Below are 17,417 nucleotides of genomic sequence, written 5' to 3'. Positions count from 1 at the left end.
TAGTGCCCCCTTGGTCCTTGAGATCTGCCTGTGTGCTAGCTCAGGAACTCTTTATTTTCTGCTTTCTTCTTCCTTCTTGGACCCTCTTCCTACTTATAATCCTTCACAAAATAATAGGGTTCTCTCCCCTCTTACATGCCTCCTGTCCTCTTTTTCTTTGTCATCACTACTACTCACTCTCCACATATAGCCTTCTGAGGTCTCTGTAGTTTGACACACTCCTAACCTTGAGAGATACTCTGCTTCATCTTCAATGCTCATCTGTCATTCCCAGCCCATCTCCAAATCAGTTGAATTCAGTTGTATTTTCCTGGATCTCTACTCCCATCTTTGCCTACCCTCACTGTCCCCACCATTTCCAGCTTCCCTCTTTCCCAGCCTGCTGTACTGAATCCATGTACTGTCTCCATTTTCCCCCTCACTATCCTACCTTTACACTTCTGTTATCCTGGGGACCATCCTCTTTCTGTTCCCTGTCACCATCTATGTGCTTGTCAGACCTCTTCTTTCACACACTGGTCACCCATGTTTCCCAGGAACCACAGCCCACACAAACACATTCTCCTGTTGTCTCATGCCACCTCTCCTTCATTCCTTACCCATCTTAGGCAGGAATGCTCTTTCACCTCTGTGGTCTTCATCACATGTGTTGCCAATTCCTGGGGGCAAAGTCACCAGATTCTCATTTCACACAATATTTTGTGTTGTTTGCCATGCTTCTCCTACAGCAAAATGTTCCCTGAACCACTAGACACATGTGACCTCTCTTTAGCTTCTCAGCTCCATCATCTTCTCTTTCACATTCACCACTAGTTCTACCACCTCTCCTCACCATCCTCTCTCAAGCTTTGGAATCTTCATACCTAATCTCCGACTCACTTTTCCATTGCTCCTGATCTTCTCATTTACTGCCAGGAATTTGTTCTCTTGCCTTAACCATCTGACCTTCTCTCCTCTACCATCTGTGTTCATTCAGCAGGAATCAGTGGCCTTCTATACTCCCTCTTAATTCCCATCCCAAGTGCTCTATTCAGACGGACTGTGCTGGATGCACATGCTCATCGCCTCAGCATTCCTCTCTATCCGGATGCCCTCTTTTATGACCACCTCAAGTCCACTTTGCCCCCCCTCTTCAGTTTGGACATCCTATCTAGTACACTCTCCTGATACCCCACACAGATCATCTTCCACTTGCTTTCCACCTTCATCTCTCTCAGCCTTACTCCTAGCCCCTTCTCAACTCAGAGACCAGCTCAGTGGCTCTCTGCTTCCTATACTTGACCATATCCCAACTTAACATTCATCCTTCCAGGGGCTCACTCAGCCACATTCATCTTCTTACTGTCAGCCTTGTCCCAGGGACTTTTATCCCACACCTGACATCTTGACTCAGATGCCACCATCTGCCCCAAGTCAGGTGCCTCATTACTCATGCTGCCCCTCTCACCCCAGCTCTCCATGTTCCCCCTTCCACCAGTGATTCTCACCCGAGGATGCATGGACCCCAAGGTGGCCTATCAGAATCATCCTTCGAGGTTGTTCTTTATTTCAGGCAGCAGAAGGCTGCTCACCCCTTAGATGTTTCGACAGGCCTATCTAGGGGTCCATACCCACCCCCCTCAGGTGAAATCCACCCCCCCCATCCCCGTTAAGAATCACTGCTGTGGAAGGCCACCTGACCCCCTTTGCTTCCCTTTCCCACTGCAGTATGCCTCTAGCATTCTGAGGGTTCCTCTTTACCTTCCTTTCTGAAATATCCCTGTATTTGCGATACTCAGTATAAACCCAGCAGTCTCCTCTTGGAACCACCTCATGATCTGTATTTACTTTTTGACATATGACATGCCCGCAAAACATACTTTGTTTGGGATGATTCATCTCTTTCCTCTCCCTCTCACCATACCCTGTCAGTTCTCTTAGACATCCAGTCTATATCCTTGGCCCATATCTGGTCTTCTTCAGCCCTTCAGCCCTTTTTATTGTTCTTTTGCCCTACTTGCCACTCCACCTTGGATTTCCAGGACAATGTGCCCCTGCCGATGTCTCCTCCTTTGGTCCTCATATCCCTCAGAATATTTGGCAAACCAGATATTACCTTCCACCCTACCTATTCTGTTTAGCCTGTAGTCTTCCCCAACCCTTGTCTCAAGGGGTATTCAGCCCCAGTATAATCAGTGCACAGTTCAATTAAGAATTTTTCCCAGTGCCTGGAGTTTTGCCCATCTTCCCACATACCCTCAACCCAGTTCCACCTACCCTGCCCACCTGCTCAACCCACTCACACCCCACCATGATCCCATCCCCACCACCCACTCTTTCCCATCAGATCCACTGTAAAGATAAAGAAGCCTGGCTGAATATGTACCATGCTTTCAATGACCATCATGACTTTAAGAGTAACCATTGCTTCCTGTCTATTACTGTCTACCCCTTTTTCTTCCCCACCTGGCTTTGGGCAGGCTGGCCTTTACCCTCTAAGCTCTTTCCAGTTGGCTCATCTGATACATGCCTGGATTCCTACTTTTGGACCTCCCTGTTCTCCTGGCTCCCCGTTGTTGGTGTCACTCTTCCACTGCACTATCATTGCTGTCATTCCCTAGGTGCTTGCTGTCACCCTATCTTTCCTATACGAGTCTCCCATTTTACTACATCCTCATCAACCTTTACTTCTTTCTTTCTGCCTTCCTTATTTACACATTTTTTCTATTTCCAGCAATCTCTTGCAACCACCATATTCCCTTTCATGTTTTCTCTGAAACAGTATCCACCACAATTGCAGTCTGCACTGGTGAACTGTTCTCATGCTGCACCTTTCAGTAGCTCCCACTTTTGGCCCATTAACTTCACTATTTTTAATAGCCATCCTTTAATTTCCATGCATATTTCATTCTTGCAGTTTAATTTCACAAAGATCTCAGCCTTTTCCTCCTCTGACATAACAGCACTGTCTTCTCCTGTAATTACTCATTGTCATCTGTATTTACTTTTCTTCTTGATGTTCCTTAACCCAGTTGCCTTCAGCCCTTCTCCTACTCTACTCCTATATTCAGACTTAAAGTTATTTCCTGAAATGTTTAACTGAAAACTTGTTCTCTTCTAAAAAAAAAACTCTTACCTTTAAAATAATTCATATTTTTAATCCCCCTTCATATTTAGTTTCATTCTCCTCCCTATTCTACTCAGTGGTTTCTATTCTTCCACTGAACTCCATGTCTCTTATATTTGCACACTGACACATTTAGCAATATTCCACATTTGTTTCCTCCTTATTTTACCAACTCCTTCAACCCATGCTTCTTGTATATTTCTTTTATTATATTGTAATTTTTCCATTGTTTACATACAAACTTTTATTCTGCATCTTTCCTTTCTTTATTCCTTTTTTTTGTTCCCATTATCATCCATGATATTTTTCCCCTTTATTTCTTTTTTTTTTTTCCCAAAGGACCTCTTTACTCTTTCAGGTAGCTTGATTTTGCCATATTCTTTCTGTTCTTCTTATCCCTCTTTGCTGTGAAGGAACTCCCTACCTCACCCACCCACCCCCAATTCTTTGTTCATCACCATCTCTCATGGAGTTAGTAATCTTTTCTGCATTCTTCATGAATGTACATTTTTCACTTTATTTACCTGCACCCATCATCCATCATGCCTCAGTTACACTTCAGCTGTTTCTTCAGCTGTTTCTTAACCTCTCTCTCTACCATTCTTTCAAATTGTTTTAAACATACCATTCAGCCTATCTTTTCCCCTCTGTCTTGTTCTTACACTCCACTGTAATGCTTTTAATTCCCTCTGGCTTTCTTCCATTTTGCCTGCACTTTTTTTCATCTGTACCTTTGGCACATCTTTAATCCTATATCCCTTTTCTTGATTAATGCACTGCTTCTTCTACTGTATTTATTGTTTTTGGGTCTCCTTATTGTGAAGGTAATTTGCCATTCTGAACTCTAGTTTCGTCCATATAGTATGCTTCCTACTTAACTTACAACAACTATCTTTTTCCTTATTTTATATATTTGGTGCAATCATGGTACCAAATCTTGTTTTTCAGTATCTTTCATTCTTCACATAATTTTCCTTTCTAATGGTAAATTTGAAATTCCTTCTCTACCCACTTCTTGTTTCCCTCTATTCTACCATTAGAAAATATAATTATATTAACCATCCATATACTATGTATCATTCCTAGGCATTCATGAATGTTTTCTTGTTAGATACCTCTTTTTGTTCTCACTTACTGTTCAATTCTTATCTGTAGTTCTTCTTTCCTACATACAGTGCTGAATTGCTCTGGACTGTCTTTATAGGATCCCTCTCAGTTACCTTTTTTCAGTTCTACTTCACTGAACCTCTCTATAATCTTTTTCTCTATTGACTAGACTTTTTTTGTAGCATATTTTTCGAGACATTATCGCTCTAATGTCTAATTTTTAGTTATCACTTTATCTTCTCCCTTACTCTCTTCCTTTAAGAACTCTCTTGCCACACAATTCTCTCCACACCTTCCTGACTCAAATGTTTTATAATTATAAAAAGTTTTCATTATGCTTTGCTTAAGATACACCAAATAACATTTTTAGTAGTAAAAGCTTATATTGTACTATCTTAAATTTGAAGAAAATACCAACCCTTTTCCATGCCCCTTTACAAAATCCAAAAGATTTTATCAACTATCACTAAAAGACCTATATTAAAATTTATTAAGTATTTCTTATAATATAAACCATTTTAAAAAACAATTACTAATTATTACAGCATGTAATATCTTCATTAGTGAGCATGTTTATATTGTTCATGTGTAGTTCAAAATAATCCCGTACTGTAATACAAGACTATAATTAGAATTTCCTTTTACAGTACAAGGAACAATGAAATGTTTTCTAGATAAATAACAAATTCACACACTTTTTTAATGAAGTAAATAAGCAAGAAACTTTGGAAATGGTTACTGGCTGACTGGCGAATTACTTTAGTGTTGCCCAAGTTACCCAGTCATATTATGGAGAGTATGATAGGAATAATGCACAGCATATTTGAAACTTTCAGCATAGGAGGTGAGCCTATGGTGGAGAGCTGAGATGATTACAGCTAAAATATCAAACAGACCTGTGTGCAAATTAAATGTTTTTCTAGCATAAGAATGCCAACTTTCTGTACCAAGTTTCCTAATACTGTAGTGATATTTGGATAACCAACTCTCTGTACCAAGTTTTCCAATCCCATAGCCATACTTGGATAAAAACCTTTCACGTTAACCTAACAAGTATTCAGATATTGTGAGTAGATAGCTGGTGATACCCACAATACTCCTTCTGGCCCTCTGTAATGATTTGCCATTTTGTACCTGGCATATTCCAAAACCAGCCTAATTCAAACATCCCCTCTCCAGCCAGCATCTTCTTCTCTTCCTCTCCTTTCTTCTTCTTTATATACAAGCTTTCTTATTTGCTTCTCTCACTTTCAGCACGTCTTAACATGATTCCTTAATTTATCAGCACAAATTTACACCACTCTTACAGTCAGGTCTTCCACAACTTCCTTTGAGTACTTAACCTGCCAAATCGTAAATATTCTATTTATCTTTCATTCACTATACTATAATAAATCAACAAATAAAGGATTTTTCTCTTGAGGTTTACCTCTTCATTATCCCTAACCACTCATCAACCAGTAGCAATCATCTGTTCTACTGAAAAAGTATCCAATCCATACCTTCTAAAAGATCAATACTGATGTTTTTAAGTTTCTACCAGTGGGTTCTTACTGGGGTTTCTCTTAATTCATGTCCTTCCAGCCTTTCCTGTCAACTAATCACTTCCATCATAAATTTCCCACTAAGACTTCGACCAACCCCAACTCCTATTCTTCTTCAGGCCCCAATTCCCCTCCCATTCTATATACATTTCTTCAAGATCTGTCAGTTTCCCCATTCTGTGTTTCTTTAATTCACACCTGATTCACCTGGTTGTCATACCACCTACTCAGAACTGCTTTCTAACTTATATACAGATGCCCCCTTAATTACTTGTCATCCTCTATTTTTTTTTCTTCTATCATGACCTTTGGCCCAAGTATGGACCAATAGCCATTTCTCTTACTAACGTCTGATTATTGAAATAATGCCTTTCCATCTACAAGTAACTTGAACATTGCTGTTCTACTCCTTTTATCCATTTTGCCCTTCTGTTACTGCACACCTGCTCCAATTTTTCCTCCAGCATTCCTTTTTCTTTCAGTTGTATCATTCCCATGGATATCATCATCTCTCCTGGATATGAACCCTCTTTGTATTCAGTACTCACTATTAATCCTCTTTCAATATTCCTTATTTTTTATACTCTGTATTGAATCTGATCCTATTCTCCATTCGGTCTGGGCTTTCCTAGGGTTCCTAATCTGATCTGTTCTAAGGCCATCATATCTACTTCTCTCTCACCTTTCATTCTAATGACTATACCCATTCCTTCAAATATTTTTCCAACAAAGTTTTCTGGAAAGTAACATCATTCTTATTTAGCCACATTCTAGCCTCTGCCTTTCCTCCCATGGTCAATATCTGGTTTAACCTACAACTCTTCACCAAATTCCAGTTCTGATATCCCAGTGTTCCTCATTCTGGCTCTTATACCATTCCTTGTGAAATATTTTGCAAAAGTGTATACAGTGCACCCCAACCTAAATCACACATATCCTCTTCTTTTTTAAATTCCAGGCTCATTTTTTTCCTACTTTTTCTTCTCTCGCTCTCATTTTTTATACATATCTTCTAATGACAAAATATACATTTCTCTCACTTAACAGCCAATACTAATATGGCAATTTAATTTCTGAGCAAACTTTAACATCATACTTGGAGCAATTTCTTCCTGGTTTCCTTTGAATATTCACACTGCCAAGTATATTAAATATTTGTAACATTTTCTATAGTAATGGGTACAGTACCCATCCCTTGAGGATACCCACCCACTTCTCACAAAATACAGACCATTCTCTCCCCATATAAACAACTCACCCATACTTTCTAGTTGGTCAAACTAATGGCTTTGGCTTGCTAATAGTGTTTGTTTAAATCAAGATTCATCCTAATCTTCTGCCTCTAAACTTTCCTTTCAACCAACCCCTTTTGTTTAAAATGTCCCACCCACCCCCAAAACAAATTATACATCCACTATCCCACTTTTTCATATCTTAACTGTATGCTGTATTTCCTTCAGATCTTTTTTTTTAAGAAATAAGGTAATTGTACATACAATTGAGATTTTCTCTGTCCTACTCTCCAGAACCATTTAACTCTCCTCCTTCCAAGAGGAAAACACTACCTGAATTTGATACTTAACCTGATACACATTTTTATAATTAAATATTTTTATATCCATAAATTACAAATAATGTTATCTTTGAATGTTTCTAAAATGTATATAATGTCCCTTTAACAAAACTTTTCCCATCAGGACTTCAACAGCTAGTCTACTTTTTTACTCTGATTAATAGGCAGACCTGTGCTTCTCTCTCATTATATAAATCACTCATTACCATCGCTTACACCAGACATTTGACAAATTAGACCTATTTTGAGGTCTTACAGATTTCTGCATTCTGGGACTATTTAATCCACACCTTATCTGCCTTTTTGCCAGTCTGACTACTTCGAAACCTTCTATAATTCATGCAGCCCTCCCATAACTTAAATCAAAACCCCCTTCTTCTTTCTCATTCTCTTATACTCTACCATATCTTTTTTTAGAATTAATTGATTTATTTTTTAAACGTAACAACATACAAACATGAACATTCTTACCATATGATCATTCCATTCTTGATATATAATCAGTAACTCACAGTGTCATTATATAGTTGTGTATTCATCATCGTGATCATTTCTTAGAACATTTGCATCAATTCAGAAAAAGAAAAAAAAGAAGAAAGAAATTCATACATATCATACCCCTTACCCTTCCCTTTCATTGATCACTAGCATTTCAATCTACTAAATTTATTTTAACATTTGTTCCCCCTATTATTTATTTATTTTTAATCCATATGTTTCCCTCATCTGTCCATAAGTTAGATAAAAGGAGTTTCAGACACAAGGTTTTCACAATCACACAGTCACACTACAAAAGCTATGTCATTATACAGTCATCTTCAAGAAACATGGCTACTGGAACACAGCTCTACAGTTTCAGGCACTTACCTCCAGCCTCTCCATTATACTTTAACTAAAAATCTACTATATCTTAATTATCCACTTTGACTACAATCACTATATCATAGCAATGGATACAGTATTATTCTCCTGAGGTTTACTTCCCTCATGATTCATAACCACTTCTCAAGAAATACCAATAATCTTCTCTACAGACAAATCACTCACCCCATACTTCCTAATTGATCAATAAGGTTGCTAGCAATATCTTTTTAAGAGAATTCATTGTAATAAAATGCCCTTAAACTTTCTTATTAACCTAGTTTTTAATTAAAAATCTCTGCATCAAGAGCTAGTCTACTACCTAATTTCCATTCCTATCCAGAGCCTTGAAACTTTCCTATAAGATACAACACTCATCACCATTGGGACTTCCCATCCAATTTGATGAGTTAAAACATTTTGAGATCTTACTGGTTTCTCCATTCAGGGCCATTTTATTATATATCTGATTTGCCTTCTTGCCACTCCATTTAACTCTTATCTTTTCTCTAAATCCCATTCTCTAAATCGTACACTGCTCCTTCACTCAGCTAAAAAACTCTTCGTTCTTACCATGTCATAACCTTGGCCCAAGTATGGTCCCATAACCCACCAGTCAGTACCTGCCATTCTTCAAATGATCCCTTCACATTTGTAGATCCTTCACTCTGCTCTTCCATCCCTTTCCTCCTTGTTCCCTATATTTCCCCAAAGAAACATGCTGTCTAATCATCCTTGTCTCTTTTAGATCTCTAATATTCTTAAAGATTCACTATCAATGGATGGATACCCCCCTCCCATTGGGCACTCACTGCTCAACCCACTCTTGTCTTTTTACTGTTTTTGTTTGTACTCAGTTCAGCCCAAATGTCCATAAGATTCATACCACTGGCCTGCCTTTTGGATCCATCTAATTAGCCTCTTCTTAACTCTCACTATGTCAACCACACCCAGTACTTCCAGTATTTTTCCAACAAAGTCTGGACAGCAAAACCCAATTCTTACTTTGCCACTTCTTACCTCACTCTTTCTCCTTGTTAATAAACAACTCTGACAAATTTCCAGCTCCCATTTCCCAGTGTTCCCATTTGGCCCTCTTTAATGCCCTTCCATATTTGTTGTTTTTCTATCATTACATATTCTGCCACACTATTCTAATTCAAACATACCCTCTCCTTATTTAGCTTCCAACCTCCATCTTTTGCTTTCTCCTTCTTTGCTATTTTTCCGTACAAGTGTCCTCAGTTGCTTCTGCCACTTTCAGCAAATCTTAATATGTATCTTAATTTCTGAATACATCTTTAATGTCTCTCGTATAAGACAGTCTTTCCAGTTCTCTTTGGAGATTTACCTTTCATAGAGATGGGATCTTAACCTTTCATAGTAATTGATACATATTCTTTCAGAAGTTTCCTCCCCTCAATATCCCTACTCTGTTCTTCACACAAAGCCAACTTTCTAGTCTTTGGACAACATTTCCCTTAGTTAGCTTCTAGCCTCTCTTCTTCCTTTTCTGTCATGACCTCTGGTTCTGGTATGGTGCTGCATTCTTCCAGTCAGTATCAGTGACAATTTCTTTGTCAATATTAAATCAGTATTTGCATCTGGTGGCAGTATAACTTCACTTCACTATTCTATTCCTTTGTCTTCATTTTGTCTTATCTACCTTATATTCAGCATCCCTCCTTCATTCAGATATGGTCTGTATATTATTTCCATAGGTCAGTAGTCTCTTCTGAACCAACACCTCATATTCTTTACTCACTGTTCAGTTTGTGGGCTGAATTTTAGATCCCTTCCATTTAGCCTCTCTCTATCCTCTCTTCTGCAAAGTTTCCTGAAGAGCTCCCACTCATAACCTCAATCTTTATTTAGCCACTTTCTCTCCATCCTCACTCTTTTTGAGTAGTAATGACCTAGATTAACATGAAATCACTCTACTAAATCTCCTACTCTCCCATTTTACAATACTGCAAATTCTGTACCCTAGCCTTATTAATATGTCTTCTTTCCTTTCTTAAACCTCCACCTTCTCCATTCTCTTCTTTCCTATCCTTTCATACAGTTCTCCTCAGCTGTATACCTAATTTGCAGCTAATCTTAACATGACAGGTTGCTAGCCAAGGCTTTTTATCAGAATTACTTTTAATCTGCCTTTGTCTAAAACAGTGATTCTCAAACTGCCGCTCGTTGAAACAAACTACTGGGCCCCACCTTGCATTTCTGATGCAGGAGGTCTTAGGTAAGGCCTAAGAGTTTGTATTTCTAACAAGTTTCTAGGTAATACTCATGGTCATTTTAAGAAGCAATACTCTTAAACTTTGCTCTCAACCAAACACTTTAATTACAAGTGTCCCACCAAGATATCAAAAGCAAGTCTACTTCTGGCTCTCATTCCTATTTAAGTCTTTGCTTTTGTCCCATAATATATACTAGTCATTGCGTTCTGGCCTTGCACCTAACATATTTGACCAATTAGATCCATTCTGAGATCTGAGAGGATTCCCCATTCTGGGAATCTTTATGGTATATATGGTCTTTCTTATTACCATGCCATCAACTCAGAATCATTCTCTAATTTATAGTGTTCCTCTTAACTTTAACTCTTCTCTTCTTCCATCTCTTTTGCCCCAAGTATGGGGCCTTCTATTTGCAGCCCCTACCTGCCATTCTTCAAATGACTCCTCTCCCTTTGGGGGCAACTTTATTGATGCTCTTCTATTCCTTTTCTCCTGGTTACTTAGGTTGCCCTAAAGAAATATACTACTTTGATCTTCAACCTCCTTTTTTCTTTTAGCTACCACTTACATTTCATCCAAAGGGACTCAAGTCTTCTCCTTAATAACACTCCCTAGATGAGTTCTATCCCCAGTAGCCGTCTCTCACTTTCAGAAAATCTTTCAGAGTAATTTCTAAGTGTAACTTCCATGAGGCATTGGTATAATGTTATATATATATCTTTTATCTACCACTGTACATTGAAATAACAAATGAAGTTTTATCTTGAGTTGGGTTCCCAACATGACCTCCAGCATTTGCCTCCCAATATTTGGCAATCATTCTACAAAGAACTCAAAAACTATCGTGATGTCTTTAACTTGACTACCCTCAATTTTATATCATGATTCATCTTAATCTATCTCCTTCTAATCCTTCTAAGTAAAACTTTCCCACCAAAGCTTCCCTATTACTTTTCAGATCCTTGTTCTTCTCCACTGTATATACTTCTTTTTGAAGTCTGCCATTAAAACTCAGCATTCGATCAGATAGATCAATTATACGATTTCACAGGATTTCCCATTCTGTGTCTCTATTCCTCATCTTACCTACCCCGATGACACTTCACCTACTCTTTTTTTTTTCATCTACTCTTAACTACTCTCCATATACTGCCTGTTTACTTAGTTTACAGTGTCTTTCCTCATTCTTAACCAGGTCATGATCTTTAGTAGAAGTATAAAGCCATATCCTTCCTCTCAATACCTGCTAATCTTCTAATGGCCCCATCTCTTTTGCAGGCTTTTCCACTCTTTTCCTCAATTTACCCTATAGAAACACCTATGGTACCTAGATAGTCTCTTATTTTTTCAGCTACCATCTTTATATCATTCCCATGGATTCAGTAATCTTTTCTTCCATCTTTCGTGTTTTCTCCACACTGTTCTAAATATTGTATTTGTACTCTCATTTCAGTCTCTCAGAGGAGTCCTGCTACTGGCACATGGCTCAAAAGATCCCATCCCATTTAGACTCTTTATAGATTTTGAGTTTATTGATCATATTTGTTACTTCAAATATCATTCAAGCAAAGATTCCCAGAGAGCACTGTCTCATGACACCAGTTCTTATTTAGCTATTTTCTCATTGCATTCTTTTTCCTTCTTTGGTAGTAATCTAGCTTCACTCATATTTTTCAACTGAAAAGGCAACTCTACCACTTTTTAGTATTCGTCATTCTGAACCTCATTAATGAATGCCCTTTCTTAGCCATACCTTATACTTTGTACCCCAGCCTAAATCCTACATCCTTTCTTCTTTCTTCTTTTTTGGCTTCTAGCCTCCATCTTCTCTCTCTCCTCTTCTGTGGTCTCCCAAGGAAATAGTTCATCACTTCTGGCCAATCCTCACATGGCAAGGGAACTTCAAAGACCAATTGTAATGGCACAGTACTCCTTGATATCTTAACTATCCATTATCCTTTCACTTACCATCTCTCTATAGAAGGAATAGATGCAGAATTCTTCTCTTTGTATATGCTTCCCACATAATCCTTACCCATTCCCCATCTAATAGCAATAAACCATCTTCTGGACAAACTATCTTGACTCTCTCGTAAATCAAGCCTAATATCTCTAAAGTTGCCAACAAGAGCTTTTTATCAGCATTCATCTTAATCAGCACCCCCTTAAATACTTTCCTATTAACCAAGTCCTTTAATTAACAATTTCCTTCTAAGATTTCATGAGCTAGTCTACTGCTGCTTCCAATTCAAGTCCTTGCTCCTCACTCTTTCTATTTACTTCTCATTGCAATAGGGCCTTTATACTTTTGGATATGACCAATTAGACTTGTTTTGAGTTCTGACAGGATTGTCCATTCTAGATCTTTATTCCACAGTCACTCTATTTTGAAGGCACACAATGCTTCCTTTCCTTAGCTTCTGACCTCTCTTTTATTTCATCATGACTTCAAACTCAGGTTTGATGCCTTATCCTTGGAAATGATATCTACCATTCCTTAAACTCATTTTCATATGAGAGCCACCTTAATGTTGCTTTTCTGTACATTTCCTTCTTTCTCCCCATATTTGCCTTAGAGAAAAAGTTTATCTTCCGCCTCCCTCCTGCCATTCCTGTGAATTCAACACTCTTGAATGGATATATCATACCCATGAATTGAACACTCTTTTCTAGGTGAGTATACTCATTTTTGCCACTATCAACTCACTTCCGTCATCCTTGATTTCCTACACACTGTACTGCATCAATTCCATCTCAGTTCAGTTCAATCCAGACATACCTGAATTGTTGCAGAGAGCCTGTTTCAGATCCATCCCTTTTAACCCCTTTCCAATCATTCCCGCTATTAACCACACCCTTTTCTTTAATTATTATTACAACAAAGCTTTCTGGAATCTCCTCATAACCCCATTTTTTATTTAGACACAGTTTTCCCTCCAGTGGATGAGATCTGGCAGTTCCCTACCAAATTTCCCACTCTGGTATTTGCCACTGCACCTCAACCTAATTCACACATTCGTCTCCTTACTTAGCTTCTAGCACTCATCTTTTCTCTAATTTTCTGTGTTCTTTTCATACTCATCTACTTAGTAGTTGTCCCTTATTTTCAGACAATCCTCACAAAGACAACCCTCATTTCTGAGAACAGCTTTAATGTAGAGCTTCAGGGCATTCTTTCCCTATTCTCTCTGGTTATTTGCCTTGCTTTGTTCATGAAACTCTCATCTTTATATTATGACAATGGTTTCAGTATTGTTCTCTTGCATTGGAAAGACCTCCTTTTACCCTCTCCCCTCATCACTCAGTGTCATTTTCTCTAACATTATCTCTACTAATATCATTCCTATTTATTTCCCTAATCCTTTTCTATTTATCACTTATATGTGTCTTCTTTCTTTACTTACATATTCATTTTGCAGCAGTCTGTGATCTGTCATTGTTCCCAATTTTCTTTCTTCTTACTCTGCATCATTTGCCTGTAGCCTCTCTGCATTATCTAAACTAAGCTGGGATTCATATAATTTTCTATGATTTAATATCTCTCCTGCCTCTTCATCCTTATTTGATCATGACCTTTGTTCCTACCGTAATCCCATCTCTCCCTTCATTTTTTAAAATACCTCACAGTTGACCACTGCATCTGTGTTAACTTCCATTTCTTTTTTATTCATCCCACTTTCACCCTGCAGAAAACCGTACTTTACTATTTTTTTTTTAACATGGGCAGGCACCAGGAATCGAACCCAGGTCTCCGGCATGGCAGGCGAGAACTATGCCATTGAGCCACCGTGGCCCACCCAGAAAACCACACTTAAATTTAACCATAGATATTCTTAGATCAGCCCTTCATAGCACTGAAATAAATTCTGTAGTCTTGATCCTGTTTCCTATAAGGCACTCATCAGTCAACCCACTGCTATCTGCTTCCAACATACTTTACTGAATCCATTTGCTTTCTGAATTCAGGCCTATGTTCTTCATACCAGATTCCTACTGTTAGCACCATTTTATTTAACTTAACTCTAACCTTTCAATCTCCTGATTGCCTGTTGGAAAATCTCTAGTGTCCTTCATTTGAAATACAAATACCTTCATTTGTTCCTAAACAAGTTATCTTCTCAGCACCTATGCATTATCAATACCTCTTACTATTTTCAGACTACCCCATGGCTTTTCTGAACTCTTTCTCTTAGCTCGTGTGTCTTCCTCTGCCTACAAAGCTCTATTCGTCTTTTGAGATTTTATGATTTTCCCAGGCAGAATTAGTGTTGATCCTACACCCTCACACATCATTAACATTTATGTTAAAGAACCTATGGTTTTGAGTTGTGATGTCATAGATATAGATAGGTTGTGTGTGCGCACACACACTTATTTAACTCTTAGACAATAAGCTCATGGAGACAGAGGTCATGTCTCAGTCATCTTCTTATCTAAGCATCTGGCACATTAGCTTATACACTTGACAGTGAACGTCAATTGACATTCACTACATGTTTGCATGAATGTATAGAGTTTAAAGTCAAAACTGAATAGATGAAAGTCTCACTACCCAACTTGTCATACAAGGTCTTTATACCCAAGTCTGTCCTTTCTTTTCCTTGCCTATTCCAAATAATTTTCTGAATCCTCAACATCTAATAATGTACGTATAAGCCTTTTCCAGACTGTGGATTAGACCTTAACTATGCTAAATCCTCTTCTTCAAACATTTTGGAAAATACAATCTTTTTTGTAAAACTTAACTTTCTAGAAATTTGCTCTCTACTTCCATTTATACTTCCACTAGTCATCTTAACACAGACGATCACCCACTTCATTTTTCATTCTAAGACACTTACTAACTTTACATATATTCGAACATTATTAACCCACTCATTAAAATTATTATTATTATTATTATTTTTGCACAGGCAGGCACCGGGTATCGAACCCAGGTTTTTGGCATGGCAGGCGAGAACTCTGCCTGCTGAGTCACCGTGGTCCATCCCCACTCATTAAAATATGATATAAATCAAGTTCATTCTGATGATCTGTGGACTCACTATCAACATATAATCTAAAGATAGTATTGATGTTAAGATTCCCAGTGTACTTGGTCAATGTTAATTTGTTGATCTGTGTGCTTTTTACCATCGTTTTTATTTTTACTTTGTCAACTCCTACAGCAGTGGTTCCAAAATTTTTCAACATATAAGCCCTTTGACAGGCATCACAAAAAGCCCCAAAAGTATCTCCTCTGCTGATTTCTTTATACCAACACAAAAACAGAGTTTTGCCCATCATCTCTTCTGTACTAGTCTAACCCACAGCGGAGGCTAGAGTTTTGAACCATACTTTGTGAAACTGCCTTTTTGATCAGCCCTCTGTCCTAGAAAATAAGGCCTACATATGTTTAACTTGATCATAGATCCCAGATTCAAGTGCAGATAGTACTTTCCTAAGTTACTGATGGAACTTTGTGCTCACAGTACCGACTGATACAGACGTGCCTGCTCTTTCCCCTCTAGTTGCATGCACCTTTAGCTGCACCATGAAGTTCACAGTCCGGGACTGTGACCCTAATACAGGAGTTCCAGATGAGGATGGATATGATGATGAGTATGTGGTGAGTTATCCCTGGGCAGAGATTTACCTTGACACCCTTGGAACACTGAGTGACTTCTGCCTTAAGATACAATTCTCTAGGAATATCTGACAGGAACCTGTGGGGTTTTTATTCTTCTCAGACAGATTACCACTGAGGAGGACTTGGACTCTTCTTCCTCTATACTGGGATACCATCATGCTAGAAAGTTGAGATTAATGATTACTTGATGATTAATTAGAACAAATATGTTGACCTTTCATTTCCTTATAATAAGGATAATTAAGATGAAAATAATGCTTTTCATTGAGATCATTTTATTTAAAGTGTTTTGATTTATTTTGCTTTGGTTCAGAAACTTTTAGATTATTTATAGTATAGCCAGACTATGGACTGAAAAGCCTTTGTGTACTAGAAGGAAAAGCCTTCGTTGTACTAAAGGGAAAATTTTTTTAAAATAACTTGTGAGTGAATGCTAAGTTCAGAAGGTACTGTATGGCCTGAACTCAATTGGTTAGGTGTGACAACATGATTACTTTGTACCTCAGGGCTACAGATGTTGATCTGCATAAGGCTCTTTCCAGATGTCTTATTTTCTTGGTTCCTTTGCTAAGGCCTAGCCGGACTACAGAACTTAAACATTTGTAGCAGAGTTTTTCTAAGGCTTCTTCTGCAAAGGATGTAACACAGAATGATAAAAACATCTTTACTTTGTTGTTTCCTGAAAGAGCTTTTATTTACTGACCCTTCCTTGTTACCCACTAGCTGGAAGATCTTGAGGTTACTGTGTCTGACCACATTCAGAAGATACTGAAGCCTAACTTTGCTGTTGCCTGGGAAGAGTTAGGAGACACCTTTGAGAAAGAGGAGACTTTCGCCCTCAGTTCTACCAAAACCCTTGAAGGTGAGGACAATTTTGTTATCAGTGTATTGTGTGTATAAAACCTAATGGGCATAATTTATTGTCCTAGAAGAACTCCCTTTTCTTTAACTATTTCATAAATCATTTCCCGTAACACGCTAAGACCCTATCTTCAACAACTAATTGAGTCAGCCAGTTTCTGTTCCAACAGCTTCCCTCCCCACACCACCAGCACCATCATCCTACTCTCCCCACCTTCCAGAACATACTTGTGGGAAGGCAGATCCCTACACTTAACTTTTCTAATACTGTCACATAAAAAACTTCTCCACACAGAAGCTGTCAACAACATCATCACATTTCTGGGCATGCAGCCATGTGAGAGGTCAGACAAAGTACCTGAGAATAAGAATTCTCATTCCCTGTATCTGGCAGGTAAGAAGCATCTATCAGATTTCCCCTGTCTTTTGTTGTAAAATTTACCAGGAAGGGGTATGATTAATTTCATCAGCCCATTATGGGTTAAAATATGAATCA

At 38.2% G+C, this 17,417-nt stretch overlaps 1 protein-coding gene across 2 annotated transcripts in view; it reads left to right on the top strand.

The window, feature by feature from the left end:
• COPG2 (coat protein complex I subunit gamma 2) overlaps window positions 1–17,417 on the top strand; it is a 214,163-nt gene that overhangs the window by 195,977 nt on the left and 769 nt on the right. For both annotated transcript variants that reach the window (XM_077133782.1, XM_077133859.1), the window contains 3 exons: window positions 15,942–16,039; window positions 16,784–16,922; window positions 17,217–17,315. In XM_077133782.1, the coding sequence (XP_076989897.1) occupies window positions 15,942–16,039; window positions 16,784–16,922; window positions 17,217–17,315 (336 nt within the window). The remainder of the gene's footprint in view (window positions 1–15,941; window positions 16,040–16,783; window positions 16,923–17,216; window positions 17,316–17,417) is intronic.

Source organism: Tamandua tetradactyla, chromosome 1 (assembly GCF_023851605.1).
Source record: "Tamandua tetradactyla isolate mTamTet1 chromosome 1, mTamTet1.pri, whole genome shotgun sequence".
In the NCBI taxonomy this organism is placed as follows: Eukaryota; Metazoa; Chordata; class Mammalia; order Pilosa; family Myrmecophagidae; genus Tamandua; species Tamandua tetradactyla.
This window is presented reverse-complemented; position numbering and strand designations above follow the sequence as displayed.